The sequence below is a fragment of the Euprymna scolopes genome, chromosome 21 (assembly GCF_053919585.1).
Source record: "Euprymna scolopes isolate OS-2025 chromosome 21, ASM5391958v1, whole genome shotgun sequence".
NCBI classification, from domain to species: Eukaryota; Metazoa; Mollusca; class Cephalopoda; order Sepiida; family Sepiolidae; genus Euprymna; species Euprymna scolopes.
The window spans coordinates 2,512,748-2,538,341 of record NC_136502.1 but is presented as its reverse complement, the minus strand read 5'-3'; the positions used below and the strand labels follow the sequence as shown (position 1 = coordinate 2,538,341).

General features: G+C 33.0%; 1 protein-coding gene across 2 annotated transcripts in view; it reads right to left on the bottom strand.

Moving 5' to 3' along the window:
- The window catches only part of LOC145241967 (solute carrier family 68 member 1-like), a 90,277-nt gene that overhangs the window by 37,207 nt on the left and 27,476 nt on the right, over nt 1-25,594 (bottom strand). For both annotated transcript variants that reach the window (XM_080104835.1, XM_080104836.1), the window contains exons 2-4: nt 21,598-22,810; nt 17,458-17,572; nt 3,195-3,288 (exon numbers count right to left, since the gene is read on the bottom strand). In XM_080104835.1, coding sequence (XP_079960961.1) covers nt 3,195-3,288; nt 17,458-17,572; nt 21,598-22,487 — 1,099 coding nt within the window. In that variant the 5' untranslated portion in view covers nt 22,488-22,810. The remainder of the gene's footprint in view (nt 1-3,194; nt 3,289-17,457; nt 17,573-21,597; nt 22,811-25,594) is intronic.

Below are 25,594 nucleotides of genomic sequence, written 5' to 3'. Positions count from 1 at the left end.
ATCTCCAGCTAAATCGAAATAAGAAAAATAAAAATGAAATTAAATGCTTTTTTGAACTTTGTTTAAGGAAAGATAAGTGTTTTGTGCAGCGTCTCAGATGTGACATTACTCTAAGCATCGATGAATGGTGGATTTGTAACAATATATATGATATATATACAATTTGTAACAATATATACGATATATATATATGATTTGTAACAATATATACGATGTATATACAATTTGTAACAATATATACGATACATATATGATTTGTAACAATATATACGATATATATACAATTTGTAACAATATATACGATATATATACAATTTGTAACAATATATACGATATATATATATAATTTGTAACAATATATACGATATAATTTGTAACAATATATATGATATATATATATATATATATAATTTGTAACAATATATACGATATATATATATATATAATTTGTAACAATATATATATATATATATATATATATATATATATATATTGTATATATATTGTTACAATTTGTAACAATATATACGATATATATACAATTTGTAACAATATATACGATATATATAATTTGTAACAATATATACGATATATATAATTTGTAACAATATATACGATATATATAATTTGTAACAATATATACGATATATATAATTTGTAACAATATATATGATATATATATATAATTTGTAACAATATATACGATTTATATAATTTATATATATCGTATATATTGTTACAAATTATATATGTATATATTGTTACAATTTGTAACAATATATACGATATATATACGATTTGTAACAATATATACGATATATAATTTATATATATATCGTATATATTGTTACAAATTATATATATATATATATATATATATATATATATATTGTTACAATTTTTAACAATATATACAATATATATACGATTTGTAACAATATATACGATATATATATGATATATATACAATTTGTAACAATATATACGATATATATAAAATTTGTAACAATATATACGATACTGGCAGATGTGAAAAGTTTACTAGCCATTCAAACTCTTCAGCTTAACGTTCACAGGGAACGCGAGTTGAAACAGATATTGAGGGCATTGCTAAAGCTGCTGCAAAGAAAGTGGGCTCTCTCTACCATGCAAGAAAGTTACTTGTGCCTGAGAGTATCCTCTACCTTTACAAGACCACCATTCGCCATGTATGGAGTATTGTTGTCATATTTGAGTTGGTGCATCTGCTACTAGTCTCTCACTCCTAGACAGAGTTCAAAAGATAGTTGTCAACCTAATAGGTTCCAAACTGTCAGCTAGATTTCAACCACTGTCCCATCGACAAAATATTGTATCCCTCTGCCTGTTCTACAAGTATTTTAATGGTGAATGCTCCGACGAACTACAAGCCCTTGTACCCCGACAAACAAAAATGAATCCCATCCCTACACAGTAGAGATCTCCAGATGCAAGAATGTCTTCTACTCTAATAGTTTCTTCCCTAGGACTGCTAGAAATTCCCGCCTGTACTGCATGCAGAAGTTCAAGTGGTAGCCCCCTATATGAAAGTGACACTGTGCCTTGTTTAGGGTGAAAATGCAAAAAAAAAAGAAGAAAGCCTCACTTTTTTGCAGCAGACTTGGTAGTATCTTCTATGCATCTTTTCCAGTTTATGTTGTCTCTGAACGTTATGGCGAGGAGGTGATTTCTGGAAGAGTGCTATTAGGCATAGCAATCAATGTTTGGAAAGGTTTCATATAACTGCCAAGATTGCAGCAAAGAAGGTGAGCTCCCTCTATTGTGCGAGAAAATTATTTACACCAGAGAGTATCTTAGCATTGAGAATTGGTCCGAATCTGGTGCATCTACCACTAATCTCTCAAAAAACGTATCTCAAGTTCTGCAGCATTAACCAAACTTCAACCCTTGTTGCAATGTTGCACCACTTTGTTTTGCAAGTACTTTAATGGAATGCACTCTGATGAACTCTGAGCACGTGTCCCCTCGACATACATACCTTTGACTAACCTGATAAGCAGTAAAATCTCACCCCTTCACTACTGAAGTCTGTAGATGCCAGAAAGCTTTCTACTTTAACAGTTTTCTCTTTCAGACTACTGAACTTTGGAATTCCCTCCCTGTTTCCCCGCTTCCTTGGATGTACTGACAAGCAGAAGCCAATCAGAAACGATTGTGTGAAATTATCAAGTTAGTCATGACTTTTCTGTTCTATAAATATTTTATCGCAATTAATTGTCGATTAAACCTTGCTCGACAGCTCAACCAATTGTTTATTTCCTTCTACTATCTTTCCTACATTAGAGTTCTTTTGTGCAGAGTTCATACCTTCTTAGACATCTGAACATGTGACCCTAACCCATCCTTAGTAGTTCTACTTCAAATTTATCCGAACCTCTTTTGTATTCACCAAAGCTTTTATTGCTTTTCAAACAAAATTTCCTTTTGTTTTGCAAAAACACTTAATCTTTTGTCTTCAATATTTTTAAGCAACCATTTTTGATTAAATATTTTTTAAGCAACCATTTTTGATTAAATATTTTTTAAGCAACCATTTTTGATTAAATATTTTTTAAGCAACCATTTTTGATTAAATATTTTTTAAGCAACCATTTTTGATTAAATATTTTTTAAGCAACCATTTTTGATTAAATATTTTTTAAGCAACCATTTTTGATTAAATATTTTTTAAGCAACCATTTTTGATTAAATATTTTTTAAGCAACCATTTTTGATTAAATATTTTTTAAGCAACCATTTTTGATTAAATATTTTTAAGCAACCATTTTTGATTAAATATTTTTAAGCAACCATTTTTGATTAAATATTTTTTAAGCAACCATTTTTGATTAAATATTTTTTAAGCAACCATTTTTGATTAAATATTTTTTAAGCAACCATTTTTGATTAAATATTTTTTAAGCAACCATTTTTGATTAAATATTTTTTAAGCAACCATTTTTGATTAAATATTTTTAAGCAACCATTTTTGATGAAATATTTTTTGTTTCAGTATATTTTCCATATAATATTTGCACGCTTTTTCTCACACATTTCCAAAAGTTGCTTTAAAACTCTTATCCTTTCTGAAATTTGACCAATCTATACCTCATTTTTTGAGTAGTTATAATACACTTGTACATAATGATTTTATTATAACATATTTAAATACTTACCGAGGAGAATTGCGCCAAGAGATGACCCACGCGTACCCAAAAGCACATCCAGAAAAAGGGGGAAAAAATTGCTGTTGAAATGACAATGAAAAACCTGAAACATAAAAAACAATTGATAAAGAATTTAAATCTCTATATATAAAGTAGTAGCGTTCTCGTGTGTGTGTGTGTGTACAACTCTCCTAACCCCCACACCACAAGACCAATCATGATCAAACCTGGCATGATGATGCTCCCCCACCTAGGGATGGTGCACACCATATTTCAAGGTAAAGGTCAAGGTCATAACATATATATACATGTACTCTCCTAGAGTCCACACCGCTAGACCAATCATGACCAAACCTGACATGATAATGGTCTCTAACCTAGGGATAGTGCAGACTATTTTTCAAGGTCAAGGTCAAATAAGGTCAGGACTTTGCTGCACGCCTAGGTACCCACAAAATGGGTACCTGAGCATACAGCAAAGTCCTGCACATAGTGTGGGTATCTTTGCTAGCAAAATAATTCCAGAGCCAGAATTTTATTTTTCTGCAAGAAATTTAGCTAATGCAGTTTTGAATTAGAAAATAAAAAACAAATTCTTAGAAAGAAAAAAATATTGCAGTGTGATTGGTTGAATATGTCATGTGATATCTTGAGGGCGGGTCTTAGCTAAGTTAAAACAGTTAAGAAAGAGAGTGCTAACAGGTCTCCATTCCTAATGGCCACTTAGATAAGGAAAAGATAATTTAAGATTTTATTGAAGTATGATACAAGCAAACTTGTTAGTGATTTTTATTTATTTATTTGCAGGCTTATCTCCATTATCATAGTTCTTCTTGTTTGCAGTGGATAAGAGCATTGAGTCTATGTTTCCAGGTGAGCATTGCCTGGAGATAGCGGTTTCAATCCTACCCAAAAGCAGGCCAGAGGATTAGTTGGCCAAAAACGTGGATTCCAATAAAAAATAATAATATACAGTTAGTGAGTGTTGTTTCATTTTTGTATTTGTTTTTCATACCTATGGTTCTCCAGGTATAAAGGCCAACAGACACTCAAGGATAAGGATTAGTGAAATTTTCAAATAGGATGATGGAACAGTATAATAAAAAGATTGAAAATGATGATTTATTCAAAGGATGACATATTTGTTGACATTCTGGTTGGAACATGAATATATGAGCAGATGCTTTTCAAACTGATATGCTAGTATGCACACACAAACGGATCTCAATTACGCACCAGTTATCTACCCTTGTCATGATTTCTGGTTTGTCCGACAGGTGACATTCTTTACTTCCTGTTACGTTTTTTCTCTCTCTTTCATTTGAATTGTGGATGTGAAGGTACGCTTTTGTCCATAAACCTTGACGGGGCGTTTTCTGTTTCAAGATAAGAAAGAATACACGTGTATACCTTAACGCATTCTTGCATACACGCATACACAATGAACATTCAATGTACACTTTAACGAACCCTTGCGATCACATACAAATATCAGACATACGTATGCACAATATGTGCAACGAACACTTTCAATTTCATGAATACTAGTTCCTATACCTATACCTAACACACACATGTATACACAACCCACTCAGTATTGTTCATAACTTTTCTGTGTAAATATACAATATTTTACATGGTATCTGTGTCACTTAAAGTGGGTTTAATCAGCTTCTTCCAAAGGAAAAAGTTTCATCGGAGTATGAAATTCAAAAGCGGTCCCCAATGACATGTATATCCCCGTTAAGTTTTTGCAACTCTTGCAGGGAGGTGTGGGAGTTGAACACTCTCAGCCCAACTCAATTATCGCCCTTTAACTCAGAAGAGTGACCTACCTACGTCACTTCCTGTTTCTCTTAATTCACTCTCTTTTCTGCGGAACGCTCAAACAGTCAAGATGTGACAAACACCGGTCCGGTGGCAATGGGCCACCACAATGCTCCTGGCTACCGCCAGCCTCTCGCAAGTAACGTTACTCATCTCTCAATGAACTCTTATTCTTCCTAATCACTTTCTATCCTCTTTCCTGTATATATTTATGCAAATAAATTGCATTTGTTTCGTTGATATATGACGGTATATTTTCGTCTTCATTATGCGACCTTTCGCCTTTTCAAGTTCTCTACCATTAAATACAACAATTTCACCATTATACACATGGGGACGGGATCGTCTAAAATACGGCAGACCGTCCTGTCTCCAACAGAGGTATTCACGTCCCTCTATATACAGTGCCTTTTATTCCCAAATTGGTCACTCATTTGGTACTGACCATGCTCAAAATTGTTTATCTTCAGTGATCTAACAAGAACCGATGTGTTAATGTGATTATGTTGTACACAATAAATATTAATGAATAAAAAAAATATTATTTCTTTGTAGCTGTTGGTTTGATTGAACAGATTTACTTCCCCTTAAAATTTCCATTTCATTTTTTTAATTTTATCTTGCTTTTTTTTTTTTTGCTTTTTAACACACAAATCCCGCCATGCTCTATCAAAAGTTTATTGTTGGCTGTCATATGTGCTTATTGTCTTAGGTGGTTTCACTATGTACAGCATGCCACCTTCTATATCAATTCAATAACACAAATGAACACCTGAGGCATGAAGATGTGTTGATTGGTTGGTTGGTTGTTTTTGTTTTACGGCATATCAACCCTTTTCAGGTTATTTAATGCCGAATCCAGTGATTTTGAAGAAAATTTTTTTAATAGAGTATATTTGTTTTTTGCAAGTCAGTTTCTATTTAACCCATAGTCGGGACCCTAACAGGTACTACCACTCCGGGTCAGAGTGGACCTGGGAGCAATGGCAATTAAAGGGTGGCTCCACACTCCCCAGAGCCCGCAAGCTGGGCCCTCATCATCGGATATAGTTTAAGGTCATATCCAGGACCAAGATGTGTGGAAGATGTGGATTGTGTATGTATGAAGTGACTTGACTACTTGCAACATGATTAGTATCAACATTTTGGATCAAATCCCACATCGAGGAGCAGGCATGAAACATTGCCTGCTGCTGCCTACCCTGGAGTCTGGAACATTCAAAGCATCTTAAATGTTAAAACAATATTAAGCAAAGTTACTTTCCCTTACAATTTCTATTTCATCCTTTGATTTTTTTTGTTTGTGTGTGTTTGGGTTTTTAAAAGGCTGTTTGCATAAACGGTTAATTTAATTTATGGGTCTCAGAATAGAAGGAAGAATCCTTTCCGCCATGTTCTATCAAGAGTTTGATGTTGATGCGATTTTGGATGTCATATGTGTTTGGCGTCTCAAGTCGTTTGGCCACGTCCAGCATACCAACTGTTATATCATCTCTTGTATCGTTGCGTGAAAAACGATAGATATAAACTATAGAATAAATTCATTCCATGTCAGGTAACAATAACTGGTCATTGAATTGTAAATGTTTCAACTGACTTTAACTAGTTTCGCTATCATTAAATATATTTGAAATATAGTCAGGTGTTCGAGTCAGGTCACAATGAAAACACAAATAGATACCTCAGGCACAAAGATGCTTGGAATTGGATGCTTCAAATTTCATGACAAGTGGTCGTCTAAGCTCTAATCTATGGTCTCCTTCACCAAACTTTCACAAAAGCACTCGTCTAGCTGAAACCACTAGTAATAATTTTCCCCTCACTCTTTATCTGTGATTAAATCTAAATGTAGATTCCATAAACAAAGCTTCTTTTTTAGACCTGCACTCCTGTGGAACTCTGTTTCGTTTTTTTGCTTTCCAACTAACTACAATATGGTTGTCTTCAAGTCCAATGTAAACAAGTTCTTGATGAGCCGTTCCCCTTAAGTAATCGAATTTACCAAATTTCCACGACTAACAATAACTATGATATTGTTCCATTGACTACGGTACACTCATTAACCCTTATCCTCAAGTGACCTCCTGGCCTTGATAAATGGTGACTTCTATGTAAAAAAAAATCTTGACTTGAATTCGACCTTCTTCAGGTGTATCTTGTCGAACTCAGGAATTTGGACGGAATTTTGGACAGAACCCTTTATTTACTTTATGGGGGTAGCATGCTCTCATTCGGTCAGCCATGATTGGATGGAGGTCCTAAGTAATTCGCAATTGTATTTTTCAGGCATCCACACTGAGAATTGAAACTTCTTATGAAAGTTGAAGGTTCAATTCTAAGCGTGGGCAGCAGAAAAATACAATTGCGAATTATTTAGGACTTTAATCCAGTGATGGCTGATGAAATAAGAGCAGGCTATCCCTGTGAAGTAAATAAAGGGTTCCGTGCAAAAATGCCATCCAAATTCCTGAGTTCTTCAAGATACTCTTGAAAAAGGTCAGATGTTACATCGAACAAACGTTGTCAAAATGACACTCAGGATGAGAACACTTGTCTGAAGAATCCAATTAATACGAATTGATCAAGTAGTTTTATTTTATAAAGAAAAACATTTTTAGGTGATTAATGGGCATTACAACATAATTTTATAAAGAAAATCATTTTTAAGTGATTAATGGGCATTACAACATAATTTTATAAAGAAAATCATTTTTAGGTGATTAATGGGCATTACAACATAATTTTATAAAGAAAATCATTTTTAGGTGATTAATGGGCATTACAACATAATTTTATAAAGAAAAACATTTTTAGGTGATTAATGGGCATTACAACATAATTTTATAAAGAAAATCATTTTTAGGTGATTAATGGGCATTACAACATAATTTTATAAAGAAAATCATTTTTAAGTGATTAATGGGCATTACAACATAATTTTATAAAGAAAATCATTTTTAGGTGATTAATGGGCATTACAACATAATTTTATAAAGAAAATCATTTTTAGGTGATTAATGGGCATTACAACATAATTTTATAAAGAAAATCATTTTTAGGTGATTAATGGGCATTACAACATAATTTTATAAAGAAAATCATTTTTAGGTGATTAATGGGCATTACAACATAATTTTATAAAGAAAAACATTTTTAGGTGATTAATGGGCATTACAACATAATTTTATAAAGAAAATCATTTTTAAGTGATTAATGGGCATTACAACATAATTTTATAAAGAAAATTATTTTTAGGTGATTAATGGGCATTACAACATAATTTTATAAAGAAAATCATTTTTAGGTGATTAATGGGCATTACAACATAATTTTATAAAGAAAATCATTTTTAGGTGATTAATGGGCATTACAACATAATTTTATAAAGAAAAACATTTTTAGGTGATTAATGGGCATTACAACATAATTTTATAAAGAAAATCATTTTTAAGTGATTAATGGGCATTACAACATAATTTTATAAAGAAAATCATTTTTAGGTGATTAATGGGCATTACAACATAATTTTATAAAGAAAATCATTTTTAGGTGATTAATGGGCATTACAACATAATTTTATAAAGAAAATCATTTTTAAGTGATTAATGGGCATTACAACATAATTTTATAAAGAAAATCATTTTTAGGTGATTAATGGGCATTACAACATAATTTTATAAAGAAAATCATTTTTAGGTGATTAATGGGCATTACAACATAATTTTATAAAGAAAATCATTTTTAGGTGATTAATGGGCATTACAACATAATTTTATAAAGAAAATCATTTTTAGGTGATTAATGGGCATTACAACATAATTTTATAAAGAAAATCATTTTTAGGTGATTAATGGGCATTACAACATAATTTTATAAAGAAAATCATTTTTAAGTGATTAATGGGCATTACAACATAATTTTATAAAGAAAATCATTTTTAGGTGATTAATGGGCATTACAACATAATTTTATAAAGAAAATCATTTTTAGGTGATTAATGGGCATTACAACATAATTTTATAAAGAAAATCATTTTTAGGTGATTAATGGGCATTACAACATAATTTTATAAAGAAAATCATTTTTAAGTGATTAATGGGCATTACAACATAATTTTATAAAGAAAATCATTTTTAGGTGATTAATGGGCATTACAACATAATTTTATAAAGAAAATCATTTTTAAGTGATTAATGGGCATTACAACATAATTTTATAAAGAAAATCATTTTTAGGTGATTAATGGGCATTACAACATAATTTTATAAAGAAAATCATTTTTAGGTGATTAATGGGCATTACAACATAATTTTATAAAGAAAATCATTTTTAGGTGATTAATGGGCATTACAACATAATTTTATAAAGAAAATCATTTTTAAGTGATTAATGGGCATTACAACATAATTTTATAAAGAAAATCATTTTTAGGTGATTAATGGGCATTACAACATAATTTTATAAAGAAAATCATTTTTAAGTGATTAATGGGCATTACAACATAATTTTATAAAGAAAATCATTTTTAAGTGATTAATGGGCATTACAACATAATTTTATAAAGAAAAACATTTTTAGGTGATTAATGGGCATTACAACATAATTTTATAAAGAAAATCATTTTTAAGTGATTAATGGGCATTACAACATAATTTTATAAAGAAAATCATTTTAAGGTGATTAATGGGCATTACAACATAATTTTATAAAGAAAAACATTTTTAGGTGATTAATGGGCATTACAACATAATTTTATAAAGAAAATCATTTTTAGGTGATTAATGGGCATTACAACATAATTTTATAAAGAAAATCATTTTTAGGTGATTAATGGGCATTACAACATAATTTTATAAAGAAAATCATTTTTAAGTGATTAATGGGCATTACAACATAATTTTATAAAGAAAATCATTTTTAGGTGATTAATGGGCATTACAACATAATTTTATAAAGAAAATCATTTTTAAGTGATTAATGGGCATTACAACATAATTTTATAAAGAAAATCATTTTTAGGTGATTAATGGGCATTACAACATAATTTTATAAAGAAAATCATTTTTAGGTGATTAATGGGCATTACAACATAATTTTATAAAGAAAATCATTTTTAAGTGATTAATGGGCATTACAACATAATTTTATAAAGAAAATCATTTTTAGGTGATTAATGGGCATTACAACATAATTTTATAAAGAAAATCATTTTTAAGTGATTAATGGGCATTACAACATAATTTTATAAAGAAAATCATTTTTAAGTGATTAATGGGCATTACAACATAATTTTATAAAGAAAATCATTTTTAGGTGATTAATGGGCATTACAACATAATTTTATAAAGAAAATCATTTTTAGGTGATTAATGGGCATTACAACATAATTTTATAAAGAAAATCATTTTTAAGTGATTAATGGGCATTACAACATAATTTTATAAAGAAAATCATTTTTAAGTGATTAATGGGCATTACAACATAATTTTATAAAGAAAATCATTTTTAGGTGATTAATGGGCATTACAACATAAGTCTTGCAAATATGTTATCTCCCTTTGTTTTTAGATTGTTTTTAAAATTACTCCTAAAATTAAAGTTTAAAAATAAAATTACTTGATCAATTTACATCATTTTTGATATTTTTGTTTCGTCATGGATTCTTATGTTTGTTTTTTAATCTAAAGGAAATTCTGGGTAAGAACTGTCAAGTCACTTTGCATCTATTCAAGTCAAGACTTTCAACTGGGGACATTCTAAAAGCACCGAGTGCTAATCTCAGGCCTCCACGGCAGATTAGATCTAAAATCTTTAGGTAAGAATTTCTTGCTGATTAGTATATAAAACTACTGTGATCTAGTTTAGATCTAATCGATGTCCTTTATAGTTTCATTAAAGTTTCTTGGTCTGCTATCACACATAGTAGTAGTTGTAGTCTTTTATTACAACTACTTTTTAGGTTTTTCAGGGTGAGAGATGAATGCCAGTTTTTTATCAAATATTAATCCCAGAAATTTGTTCATCTATAGTAGGGATTACCGTTATTTCGAGTTTCAATGAAGAGTCATGAAGTTTTCTTTTCTGACAGAAATGAATACATTTAGTTTTTGATTGGAAAAATCTATATCCATCTTCTGTTGCCCATTTGTCCAGTTTGTTTAGACATTGTTGGAGTTTGCATTCAATGGTGCGCATATATTTTGATCTGCAATACACCAAATCATCTGCATATAAGGATCTCTCAACACCAACACTATGCTGTTCATTTTAACATTTAATAGAGTCACAGATAATACGCTTCCTTGAGAGACTCCCTCCTCCTGGCTCATGGTGTCAGAGAAAGTGGATCCAATGTGAACCCTAAATTTGCGGTCAGATAAGAATCCCTTTATAAATTATAGGGTTTGCCTTTTAATTCACGATTACGCAAGTCTCTTATTATTCCATAATTCCATGTAGAGTCATCAGCCTTCTCTAAGTTTGAAAAAAATGGCTGATAGGTACTCATTCCTGATAAATGCTTCCCTTATAGCTGTTTCCAGTTGAACTAAGTGATCGTTTGTACTTCTTTTATTATGGAATCCATATTGTAGGTTGGAGATAAGGTTGTTGCATTCAAGATATAAAACCAATCTGTCATTTATTATTCTCTCCATTATTTTACACAAACAGTTAATGAGATTGGTTTATAGTTTTGCAGCTTTGAATTGTCTTTTCCTAGTTTTGGGATTGCTATTATTGTGGTTAGTCTCCAGAAGTCTAGACATTCACCTTCTGTTCATAATTTGCTATAAGTTCTTAGTAGTAATTTTTGCTACACAAATTCATAATGCATTACATCTGGTTCTACAGCTGTGTTGTGGAATCTTAATAAAATCTTTTAATTTGATTAATGCAAGAAGTTTATTGTAATCTTCTAGGTTTTTCAATTTAAAATTCAGTTTGTACTGTTCAGCATTTTGTTTAATTGTCATAAATTTTTTGTTATGGTTTTGATTGGATGAATTTTGGAAAAGGTTTCAGCTCGTAAGTCTGCTATGTCCTTTTTATCAGTTATTCTGGAGTTATTTTTAAGGACGTGTTTACTTGATGTTGTTTGATGTTTACCTGCAATTTTTCAAATCATCTCCAATATGACTTTCGGTTCCGAGGAGGAATTCAATTTGCTAACATAGTTTTTTCAACATTTTTTTTTTAGCTGCCTTAATTACCCTCCGAGTTTTAGCTTGTATTCAATCAGATTTGAAGTTGTGAGTTGTTTTTGGAATTTATTTTTAACTGCTTTTTACAATTTGATGGCTTTGACATTTGTTATCAAACCAGAGTCTGCTAAGTCTGTTAGGTGCTGAGGTTTTAGGGATGCATTCGTTTGCTATTTTGATTAATGTTTCTGTGAAATATTCTACAGAGTCATTGTTTGTGTAATTCAACCTATTCCTACAATTTTTCTTTGAATATTTGACATATTTCCGTCGGGAAGGTTTTTCACTGTTGGATTTTGGACTTTCAATCAGTATTGGAAAATGATCACTGCCACAAGTGTCGTCATAATACTTTCCAGTTAAAGTCTATATGTATTGATGGGTAACATAAGCTTAGATCAATGGTCGAGTCGTTTCTGCTAATTGGGTTGAAGTGTGTAGGTGCACCATCATTAAGGAAGCATATATCAATTTCGTTAATAAACGTTTTGCCCTTTTTATTAGTGTCTTTATATCTCCACAGGATGTTATGACTATTGAAGTCCCCTGATAAGTTTAGGCAATTGGTTAATCAGTTTTTCAATTTATTTTTATCCAGGTCATCATTTGGCAAGATATACGAAGAACATACTGTCATTGTTTTATATAGAGCAACATTAATGGCAGTTGCATGAATGTTGCTTCTTATGCTGATTTTGCTGTCGGGTATATCGTTTCTGACTAGAATTGTTACCCCCCCCCCAGAGGTTCTGCCCCCAAAGTTAGGAGTGTAATTAAATATTTGGTAATTCTTAATGTTGATGTTGTCTTATTTCAGGAAGGTTTCTTGAAGGCAAACTATTGTGGGATGTTCTTGTGTTAGTAGTAGAAGTAGTTTGTATATTTTCAACCCACATTTCCACTGGATTATTTTTTGTCCTATCGTTGTTTGCACAATTAGATTTTCTTTTTAATCTGCTTGCATCTCTTTGGAGATAGAGGGCATTTTTTGTTGTTAGAGTTTGTGTGTTTGGTTGAGGGTCTTGTTGAGTTTTATCTTTTCTTTGTCTGGTTCTGGAAATAGATGTTGGTTTAGCTTTTAAAATTGATTTGGGTTCTTGTTCATCATTTTCTTGTCTTTTTTTCTGTATTGTTATTAGTTTCAATCATTTCTAATATTTGGAACCTATTTTGCGTGTCTATTTGAGTTTCTTGGAGTGTTTTTTATTATTTTATTATTAATTGTAATGGCCTCTGCTAATTGTTTTGCATGTTTCCGTGATATATTTTTAAGTGCTTCAGTTGTAGTCGGATTCTTATCTTTCTTGTTTTGGTTTGTTATTTCTATTGTCTTATTTGAAGGTATATTTCTTTGAGGCTATTTTAGAATTTTGGTAAATCTTCATGGTTTAATGAGATTAGTTTATTTATTAGCTCTTTAAATTCATTGCCTATTTCATTGTGTTGTTGATGTGGTTTGTGTTTTTTGTTATTTCAGCACACGTTTCATCATTTAAACATGTTTCATCTTTTAAACATGTTTCATAGGTTTCATCTTTTAAACATGTTTCATCTTTTAAACAGGTTTCATAGGTTTCATCTTTTAAACAGGTTTCATAGGTTTCATCTTTTAAACATGTTTCATCTTTTAAACAGGTTTCATAGGTTTCATCTTTTAAACATGTTTCATCTTTTAAACATGTTTCATCTTTTAAACAGGTTTCATAGGTTTCATCTTTTAAACAGGTTTCATAGGTTTCATCTTTTAAACATGTTTCATCTTTTAAACATGTTTCATCTTTTAAACATGTTTCATAGGTTTCATCTTTTAAACATGTTTCATCTTTTAAACAGGTTTCATAGGTTTCATCTTTTAAACATGTTTCATCTTTTAAACAGGTTTCATAGGTTTCATCTTTTAAACAGGTTTCATAGGTTTCATCTTTTAAACAGGTTTCATAGGTTTCATCTTTTAAACAGGTTTCATAGGTTTCATCTTTTAAACATGTTTCATCTTTTAAACATGTTTCATCTTTTAAACATGTTTCATAGGTTTCATCTTTTAAACATGTTTCACCTTTTAAACAGGTTTCATCTTTTAAACAGGTTTCATCTTTTAAACAGGTTTCATCTTTTAAACAGGTTTCTTTTATGTTTTACCTCCATTATTTCTTTTTCCTTTGCAAATATTTCACACATTTTGGAGTATGCAGGATGGTTTACTCTGCAATTTGTACATTTTAATTTATTGGTAAACTCTTCCTCTGAGTGGTCTGGCTCTCTATCCTCACACTTTCCAAGTGTTGTTTTTCCTCTGCAGGTTTCCTCGTGGTGTCCCTACTTGTGACAACTAAAACATCTTAGAGGAGTATATATTGTTCTACTTTTACGTTTAAATAACCAGTTTTAACTCCTTTTGGTCTTGTTGAGGAATCAAAAGTTTTTGTTTCTTCTCCCATTGCTAGAGATAACTCGTAGCTTCGGATCATTCCTTTAGATATATTCAGTCTTTTATGTGGGTAGACTCTGCATTTGTATTCATGGAATTTATCTAATTTTAAGTTTTGGGCATCTTTCTGATTGGCTACTTCTATTAAGATGTTTCCATTGGTTATTTTTTTTTATTGTTTTAGGAGTGCTTCTGTTGTTTAGTATCTTCTCTTATTAGGAATGGTGATAACTCACCAATTTTTTTTTTTTCTAGTAATTCAATAATCAGGAATCTTGGAAAATTTCTTTCTTTTTGGATGGTTGGTTGGTTGGTTGTTTTTGTTTTACGGCATATCAACCCTTTTTGGGTTATTTAATGCCGAATCCAAAAATTTTGAAGAAAAATTTTTTTATAGAATATATTTGTTGTTTTCAAGTCAGTTCTATTTAACCCATAGTTGGGACCCTAACAGGTACTACCACTCTGGGTCAGAGTGGACCTGGGAGCAGTGGTAATTAAAGGGTGGCTCCCCACTCCCCAAAGTCTGCAAGCTGGGGCCTCACCACTGGATATAGTTTAAGGTCATATCCAGGACCACTTTTTGGATGGTAAAGCTTTTCCGATAATCATTTTCTTATCCTCTCAGCTGGAGAGATCAGAGACACCTGAATGGTTTCTTTTCCGGTATTTAGTGCCTAAAACGCAGTAGTTTTTATTTTGGTTTTCCATAAATAATTTATTCACTATCATGCTCCCTACCCACTGCGGATTCCATAATTGGGACATAGCAGGGAGAAATCCCATTCACCTTGCTTGTGTTGGGGCTACATAAAAGACATACTCTTTTGGTCAGTAAAATCTCAAGCACTTCTGTTGACTAAATTATTTAAAATTAATTTGTTTAGCCAAAAGCAGATGTGAAGAGTTTGGTCTTACCAATTGATTAACCCTTAGCCTTCGTTTGCCATTATATTTTAGGAGATAGTGTTATGTGGGTGGGAGATAAGGATTTTGTTAAGTTTGAGGTGGATTATATATATATATATATATATTTTTTTTTTTCATTACATTTTCACCCCAAACAAGGCACAGTGCCACTTTCATGTAGGGGGGAGGGCTACTATCAGGGATATAATTTGCAGGGATAGTATGTAGGGAGTTGAGCAGCAAGATGTCTATTCACATTACACTTGAACTTCTGCATGTCTGTACAGTTAGGGAAGCAGGAACCCAAGAGGGAATTTCAAACTTTAGCCGTTCCAGGGAAGAAACTATTAGCGTAGAAGGCTTTCTTACATCTAGGGATCTCTACTGTGTAGGGGTGGGACTTTGCTGCTTGTTGTGTTTGTCAGAAGTATGTACATCGAGGAGGTATAAGGGCTTGTAGTTCGGAGCATCCACCATTAAAATACTTGTAGAACAGGCAGAGGGATGCAACATTTCGTTGATGGGACAGAGGCTGAAGCTTAGATGACAGTTCAGGATCTATCAGGTTAGCGACTCTTTTTTGAACCCTGTCCAGGAGTGAAAGACTAGTAGCAGATGCACTAGCCCAAATGTGACAACAATACTCCATAGTCTATACATGGTCGAATGGTGGCCTTATAGAGGTACAATACACTTTCAGGCATAAGTAATTTTCTAGCATAATAGAGAGAGCCCACTTTCTTCGCAGCAGTCTTGGCAATACCCTTGATGTATCTGTTCCAACTCATGTTCCCTGTGAACGTTAAGCCAAGGAGTTTGAACGAAGTATTTTCAGGTAATGTATATAATGGGGTTTGACATGATCAGCCGATTGATCAGATTGGGCCTCTCTGCAGGGAGGGGGGGGGGCAGCGTATTCCACAGTCCCGCTGACAGGATGACAACATACCTGAAGGATGGAATACTGCTGCCATATCTGGGCAGGAGCTGCTAAAAACAGCCTATCCTGCCTTGACAGAGTACAAAATAGACTTCGTGGCTTAGTGGGGGATGCCCTTTTCTCTTCCCTGCAACCTCTCTCCCACAGAAGAGATGTTGCGAGCCTATCTTTGTTTTATCGTTATTTCCATGGCAGGTGCTCGTCTGAACTCCAATCTCTGGTCCCCCCCCTCGCCAATCTTTTACGAAAAACACCCGTCCAGCTGAATCCACTGTCAATAATTTTCCCCACTCTTTATCTGTGCCTAAATCAAAACGTAGATTCCATGAACAAAGCTCCTTTCTTAGAACTACACGCCTGTGGAACTCTGTTCCATCTGCCTGCTTCCCACCTGACTACAACCTGGATGTCTTCAAGTTCAACATAAACAAATTCCTAATGAACCGCCACCTCAAGTAAACACTTCAATAAATCTCCACACTAACATACTGTACTTGCAACAACCCTTATCCCTGAGTGGCTTCCGGGCCTTGATAAGTGGTGACCACCGTGTAAAAAAAAAAAAGAAAAAAAAAAAGACAGTCAGATGGCCAAACCAACCAAAATGTTGCACAAATAATTCGAGATAAGAACAATAGTCAGATGAAAACAATATTAAAAAACATCTCTTGCATCATCCCATTAACAGAACGATGAGAATTGTTTATAGTTTTTTCTGCTTTTAATGTTTGACAATTTAGTTTTTTTTTCATTTATCACTTGTTATTTTCACACAATACCAGGCAACATCAAGTAGCCCTGCTGGTTTTCAAATTAAGGAACATTCTTTAATCTCGAATGGGGATTGTTTTATTACAAGATTAAGATTATTTATGGAATGTGCGTCACATATGGAAGACTTACCTGTATAAGAATTTATATAGTTGCGTTATAAACTTCTACGATACATCTGAAATGACGACTTACCTGTACAAGGTTCATGAGAGAAAACCAACAAAAATTGTGATGCGACGTCAACTGTCGAATGTACTTTTTGAGCGTGGAGACTTTTGCAGTATTTTTCGTAGCATTTGATTTGGAACTATGAAAAAGAAATGTCAATTTTAATTTTTGAAAAAAGTACAAAATATATATATATATATATATATATACACACACACCAGATTAAAGGTATTCAAGATTGATAATAAATTTAACGAGGTCATTAAGAGTGTTTAATAAAAAAGCAAGATATATTTTTATTGATATATATATTAATGTAAACAAATTTACATGGACATGCTAAGGTTTCAGAACAAATGCTTTCCACAGAAGGAACCAGTCCTCAAATGAAGAAAAAAGAAACAATTCAATTTACTTAAAATAAAAATTAAAAGTTAAAATTAAAGAGAGGGGGAGGGGTCATGTGACATATACTGCAGACATTAAAAAAAGGAAAGAAAAAAAAGGAAAGAACAAAAGAAAAAAGGAAAGAACAAAAGAAAAAAGGGAACAGCCAAGTATAGTAAAGATTATCAGTGGGGAGAGAGTGAGGTACTATGAAATCATAAGACAAAGAGATGAAAAGGAATAAGTAGCCCTCAGGGGCGGGGAGGGGGAGGTAGATAGAGACAACTAAATAAACGATATGGGAGGAGAAAAAGAAAGGATTGGGTTAGAGAGAGGTTGCAAATAACTGTAGCAAAGTTGAGAGATGTGAGCGGAAATGAAGCAGACATACCAGTTTAGAACTGGACGAGCTATATAAGTATTTTTAATTTTTATTTTTAATAATTCAGAGTGAAAAGTTTAATCAATGCTGGATTTTAATTTTCGGGAGAATCTGACCTCTTTTTCTCTTTATTTCTTTTTTGAGAACAAGAAAATGTTTTGTCCAGCACGAACATGACTTTTACGCGGAATAAATTTATGGGAATAAAATAGGGATTAATTCCTGGAGAAAAACTATAGACAATCTTTCACAGAGTTCAACAAAAGATACATCCAATGAAGATGGGAGGTTACATCAACCAAAATGTTGTGTGAATAACTCTTGGGCTTCGAGTCAAGATCAAAGCGTAGTATCTGTTCTTCAGATCTACACTTCAATTTCTTGTTTTCTGTCAATGGAGGAGAAATTCTTCACGACTGAGACAATTTTTATTTTTGTTCCTTTTCTCCACATCAAAAAACGACCCTGGTGTCTAACTCTGTCCCGTGGGGAGGCATTGTAAATAGGGACATGAAAGATAAGAACAGTAACTTGGAATTAAATATAGGATACCAATGCTCTTTGAAAACGGTCTTTCAGAACTTGGAATTAAATATAGGATGCTTTTCGTTAAGAGTCACACTTCTTTGTTTGCAAAGCCATTCGGCGGAAGTGGTGTCAGACAAATTTTAAGGTATAGATGACTAATGTAGTTTTTTTTTTAATCAAATATAAAAATAGAAGTTTTATTCAAAGTCTTTATTTGAATTTTTAAAACAAAATTATAACCTTTATATTTTTTTTATAATAAAAATATGTTTACGAACCGTTTTTTTTTTTAATCAAACCTCAGGTATTGATAAATTTTTTTTTTTTAATCAAACCTCAGGTATTGATAAATTTTTTTTTTTTAATCAAACCTCAGGTATTGATAAATTTTTTTTTTTTAATCAAACCTCAGGTATTGATAAATTTTTTTTTTTTAATCAAACCTCAGGTATTGATAATTTTTTTTTTTTGCATCAAACAAAAATAAAACTGTTGTAAAAAAATATTTATAAACTTTTTTTTTTGCCATCGTAATTTTCTTTTTTTATCGCTTCCCAACTGACAGCAACCTCACATGCAAAAGATAGATGTAATTGCTCTCAAACAAAAAAAAAAAACATCTTTTGATACTGCATACTTCCAGCTCAAACCACGAAAGTGCCTAAATTTGCATTTATCTTCAAATCTTTTTCGTATTGGGTGAGTTTTGGGTTCGAATGCCAACGCTTCTTTGCAGAGGGCACATGCTAACCGTTGGCACTTATTGCTATGGTTCTCCACACCATTATTTCATTCTGGAACATTTCTATCAAACATGGGAATCAGCATGGAATTTTCAGCAAAACTCTTTATTTAATCCAGTGGGATAGCATGTTCTTGTTCTGTCAGCCATGACTAGGTAGAAATCTTAAGTAATTTACAATTGTATCACCTGCACTGAATATTAAACCTCCAATTAAACTTAAATGTGGTGTAACGGATAAAGTACTAGGTAACATTTAATTGTAAGTAACATTCTTCTGCAAGTTGAAAGTTTAATCCTCAGTGCAGACAATATAAAGAATACAATTACGAATTACTTAAAACTTCTACCTGGTCATGGCTGACAGAATGAGAGCATCTTACCTCCATGATTTAAATACCGGGTTTTGTTTGAAATTTTCAACAGATTCCGGAGTTTGAGAGAAATGTTTCTGAGTTTGAGAAGATACACCTGAAGAAGGTTGAAGGTTACATTGGCCGAAATGTTGCGAGAATAATACGAAAGATGAGAACAGTAATCCGAATAATCCAAAATTCAGAAACATTGGTATCCGTTGTTAAAAACGTGCATCAGTTTCTTCAAACATGAAATATTTCTGCTACAAGAATAACAGGATGACAAATGTTTCAGCCGACCTGACTGAAAAGCTTTGGTTTGGTTGTTTTACAATATATCAACCCTTTTCGGATTATTTAATGCTGAATCAAATCATTCCGTAAAAGTTTTTATGCTTCAAGTTCTTTATATCTTCAAATATTTATCCATGGTGTTTGGTTTGGTTGTTTTGTATATCAAAGTTTTGTTTTCACTAAAAGCAATTAGCCCTCAGTCTTTGCTTTCCACCATTTTTTTTTTTTTTTTTTTTTTTACATGGAGTTCACCACTTATCAAGGCCCAATGGCCACTCGGGGATAAGGGTTATTGTGTGTACAGTAATCAAAGGGATAGTGTAGCAATAGTATTGGAGAATTGGTAAAGTGTCATTACTTAGGGGGGGGGGGTTCATCAGGAATTTGTTTGTGTTGGACTTGAAGACATTCAGGTTGAAGTCAGGAGGGAAACAGGCAAGCGGAACAGAGTTCCACAGGCGTGCAGTTCTAAGAAAGAAGCTTTGTTCATGGAATTTTGATTTAGGCACAGATAGGGAGTGGGGAAAATTATTGACGGTGGTTTCAGCTAGTCGGGTGTTTTTTGAGAAAGATTGGCGAGGGGGGACCAGAGAATAGAGCTCAGACGAGCACTTGCCATGGAAATAACGATAGAACAATGACAGGCTCGCTACGTCTCTTCTGTGGGAAAGAGGTTGCAAGGTAGAGAAAAGGGCACCCCCACCAAGCCACAAAGTCTATTTTGTACTCTGTCAAGGCAGGATAGAGTGTTTTTAGCAGCTCCTGCCCAGATGTGGCAGCAGTACTCCATCTTTGGACGTACTTGGCTTTTATAGAGATAGAGAATTGCATCAGCAGTGAGATATCTTCTGCAGCGGTAGAAGGATCCCACCATTTTCCCAGCGACCTTGGCCACAGACTTGATGTATGTGTTCCATTTAAGATCAGGAGTAAAGGTCAAACCCAGGAGCTTATCAAAACCTGGGGCCTCCCCTAGACAAGAGCCATCCATATTTTTGGGGAAATTATTAATATTTTTTTTATTATTGGCAGTTAGAAAAGGAACATTAGTTGTTGTGAGTAGGTTGTGCAGGTTTTATATGGTGGGGCTTGGCATTGATTAATTGGATCAGCCCTCTCTGATCACCCATCTAGCCTAGATAAAGGTCAAAGTGTAGTGCTGCAACGCATATCCCCGCTCCCTCCCCAGTCATGGACTGCTCAGAATCTCATACTTAAGTGTCGTAAGTTATCAACCATGGCAAAAAAAGAAAAAAGAAAGAAAAAGACAGAAGAAAATTGTTTTTTTTTTTTGTTTTTTTTACTATTTGGCTTTGCAGAAAATGATTGAGTTTTGTAAAGGGGAAGGAAAAAACAAAATCGATAACATCAATGTTTCGTGCATTTTAGGACAGGAAGCCGACATCTTCAGACAGCCTGATTTGGTAGCACGAAACCTGAAAATGGTTAAAAAAAGAAAAAAACAGTATACTTACATGACGCGTTTCAAGATATTATCTCGCTGTATATTATTGTTATACTTTGGAGGGAGGGCCGCTTTCCTTAATAAGTTTGTGCCAAAATAAAAACCGATAACTGATATGATGCAGAGGAAAACACAAAAGGCTCGGAACATATCCAGATTATTGCGGTCCCAGACGGAATATGAAACAAAGACGGACAGTGATCCAATGGCACTGAACATAGAACTGCGGGCATTCAATCGAGTCCGCACGTCTGCTGAGATTGCCAAATCAGCAAGTAACGCAGAGTGCTGCAGATCAACCATCGTTAGAAAGCTATCGTAGATGCACAAACAGATGACAAACTGCAGTCCCGTAGGTAACCAAGGAACCCAGATAAAAAAAAACGATATGGCTAATAGCGGACCATTCCATGCAAGGTTATCCAAACGCTTTGACACAATCGCACAGTTCAAAGAGCTGCTCTCAACTGGCATGGCGCTATCGGCAGGTTCATGAATACCGTTTCCATAATTATTATCTTTGGTATAGACCCAGTGACTTGCGCCACTCTCCGGATCACATTTCATTTTGGCCTGCATCCGTTGATTTTGTAAAGTGCCAGGCATATACTGTTCTTGACATTTGTTGCGGTTCCAAGAAAAACTGTTTTGGATAGTCTTTGACGATGCTGTCGTGGTCTGGGAGAGGTACTGGTAATCACTGAGCCAACCAAAGAGTGGGTCGTTACAGGAGTTCCATATTAGAAAGACTGTCTCGCCAATCCAGAAGGACATCTTGTCGATTTTGTAGACCGACACAAACATGTCGACATGGTAAAGGAGAAAGATGTTGTGTAAAATGGTTGTGAAAAGAGACAGCAATCCATATCGGACATCCAACGGAATTTGAATTATCGCCATGGTGATAATGATGGAGATGGAGGCCTTGAATCGACCGTCATTTGAGCATTTTGTCAAACCTGAAGGCAGTCTTGGTAGGCTTGTATGGCATCAGATACAACTTTTGTGGAATGGGCCAAGGTTAGAGTTAGATACATCTTTCATGGAATGAGTCAGTTTTTATTTGGTTTCATGTAAAAAAAAAAAAAAATTTGATTGGAAAATTTGATGATTAAGGCCAAAGGTGGTTTTTGTTGATCTTTCTTTTTTCGAATTCTGATGAGTCCGTCTTATAAAGCGGCAATTAATTTCTGAGGATGAATCCAATCACAGAATATCACAGACTGAAAAAGAAATGAAAATAACAATTAATAAAAATAGACTTAATTCATGAAAATAGGTAAAAAAAAATTTAACAGCAAAATCACTAACAATTCCTTACAATTAAACCACAAACATAGGAAGTGAAAAGCATTGAAATTTAGTGATGTCAATGAAAAAGTTGACTTGCAGAAACAAACATTGGCTGGAGGGAGACCAGCTACCCACAAAAAGGGAGTGTCCAAATTAATAGCAATTGTCTGATATAAGGGGTTTCCCTAAGATTGATCAAAGCTGATTGCTTCCTGGACGTCCCAGTATGAAAGGTCGGGAAGATGCATCCGCTTTCGATTCAGTTTGGCTTTTATACGAACAAACACGCGAGAGGATGGAATAGAGGGAATTTTATAAAAGTCGATGTCAATAAATGTAGATACGACGTCCGTTCGCAAATCGTAGATATTATGATTTAGGGAGTATATAAAAAGTTTTAAAGAATAGTACCCCCCCTTGAGAACCCCGGCGAAAAAAGCCTTTGCTGGACCTACAAAAACACATGCGGCTGTTTTGTCTTTTATATATATACTAGCGAGGGGTACCTGGCATTGCCCGGGTGTTTGGAGGTGTGTGTGGTTTTGGGTAAATCAAAACTCCAGGGGGGGGGGGTTTAAAATAAAAAAAAAAAGTTTTGGTGGGGGAGTATGAGGATCGAACCCGAACCGTTGAGGCAAAGTTGTAAAAAAGAGTACGACGGTTTTAACCATTGGGCCATCGCGAGATGGTAACGGAAACACATTTGAATTTATTTAACTTTACTCAGATTTTGCAGGTGCACGTTTTAATGACTTAATGAGGTCAAGTTTGACTGCGGGAACGCTTTTTTATATTTTTATTTTCCCAACACGTTGGGGGTAGGGGGAAACAGCTCCATTTGTCCAAATTGAATAGCAATTGTTTTCTGATATAAGGAAATAATATTTCCACATTGATCAAAGCTGATTGCTTTCGGACATTTCCGGCGATTGAGACCGGAAAAATACCGCCAGAATGAGTGTCGCTTTTATTATAGGAAAAGACTAATCCACATGCGGCGAGTGAAAAGTGTTGAATATTTATCTTCCCAAAGTCGAGCAAATTAAATAGACAGGCGAGCTCCGTTGTTAACTGTGAGATATTACGATTTAAATGTGATATAAGAAGTTTTAAGCAGTTGTGAACCGACTGACCGCTTCTCTGAAAAAAGCTTTTTGTAGACATACAGAAAAAGCAAACACACATACACACATTTTCGCTTTTATATTTATAGATAGATGAGCAGATTTATCTAACATTGACTCAAGATCAAATATGTTGAATGTTTGTGTGTGTGTGTATATATATATAGAATGATGTTAAAGGAAAAAATTTTTTTAAATATATATATATATATATATATATATATATATATATATATATAAGTAAATTTTTGGTACAGCAAGTGGAAGGAGAAATTTCAGAGGAAACATAATTTAATTCAAATACCAAAAAAACAAGAAATGGGCAGGTGAAATTACAATTTTCCCTAAGGCCTTATCGTCTGACCCTCTAAGAGGAAACGTCAGAATGATAGATTAAAAACTAAGAAAACGAATGAGGGAAGAGGGGAATTTTGGTTTCAGTTGGAAGAACAGTGGAAAAAAAAAATATATATATATATAAAAAAAAAAAATATATGGAAAAAATATGGAAAAAATATATATATATATATATAAAAAAATATGGAAAAAAAAAATATATATATATATATAAAAAAAAAAAAATATATATATATATAGTAATTTATAAAATATATATGGCGATTAAGCTACACCGAATATTCGGAGTTTCATCCACTCTAGGATTCCTCAGGCTTATACGCAGAAGCCTGAGGAGTCCTAGAGTGGATGAAACGCCGAATATTCAGTGTAGCTTAATCGCCGTATATATTTTATAACTTACTAACAAGCTCTACCTACGTATTGAGCACTTTTGAAGTAAATACTTAAAGTTTACGCATAAATCTATACTTTCGTATATTAATTTTATGTGAGTAAATGAAGTAGTTATATATATATATACACACACACACTAGCAGGCCACCTGGCGTTGCTCATTTGTAAAATATGCTTAAATATGATATTGTAATTGATCCGCATATTTCCTTTTTATTATCATACAGTCAATTCTATATTGATTATTAACTTGTATCTAATATATACTGGAGCTTTCAAAGTATAATAAAAACATGACTTGGTGCCATCAGCTAGAATTAAAATCAAAACATACAGCTATCCAGCCTTAGTCTTTACCATTTAAGCTATCATCAGATGGATAAGAAGACATTAACATTTAATTTTAACGTATAAATGTATATTTGCACATGCATATAAGAACACTTTAAGTCGACTTAGGCTTGCCAAGTTCCAACTTTTTTCAATTTTAACTCCTTGGCAGCAATTTTTTCCGGCTAAAGACCAAATCTCCTATATATTAAGTTTCCAGTCTGTAGTCCGAAAACTGATGGAGGAGTTTGGTAGAAACCTTTCCTCAGACAGACAAACGATATCGCTTTATATATACAGGGTTCCATAAAGTCCCTGTGCATTAAAAAAAAAATTATAACTTTATTTATATTTGTGATAAATGCAAATAAAGTTAGAAACTTATTTTAACGCACATGGATTTTACGGACAGCATCAAATCTGAAATATTTTGGATGTGCTCAACCTTTGTTCTGATTGCGGATTTTTCATCTTGGATTTTATTTAATAAGAACGTGACCTTGCGAG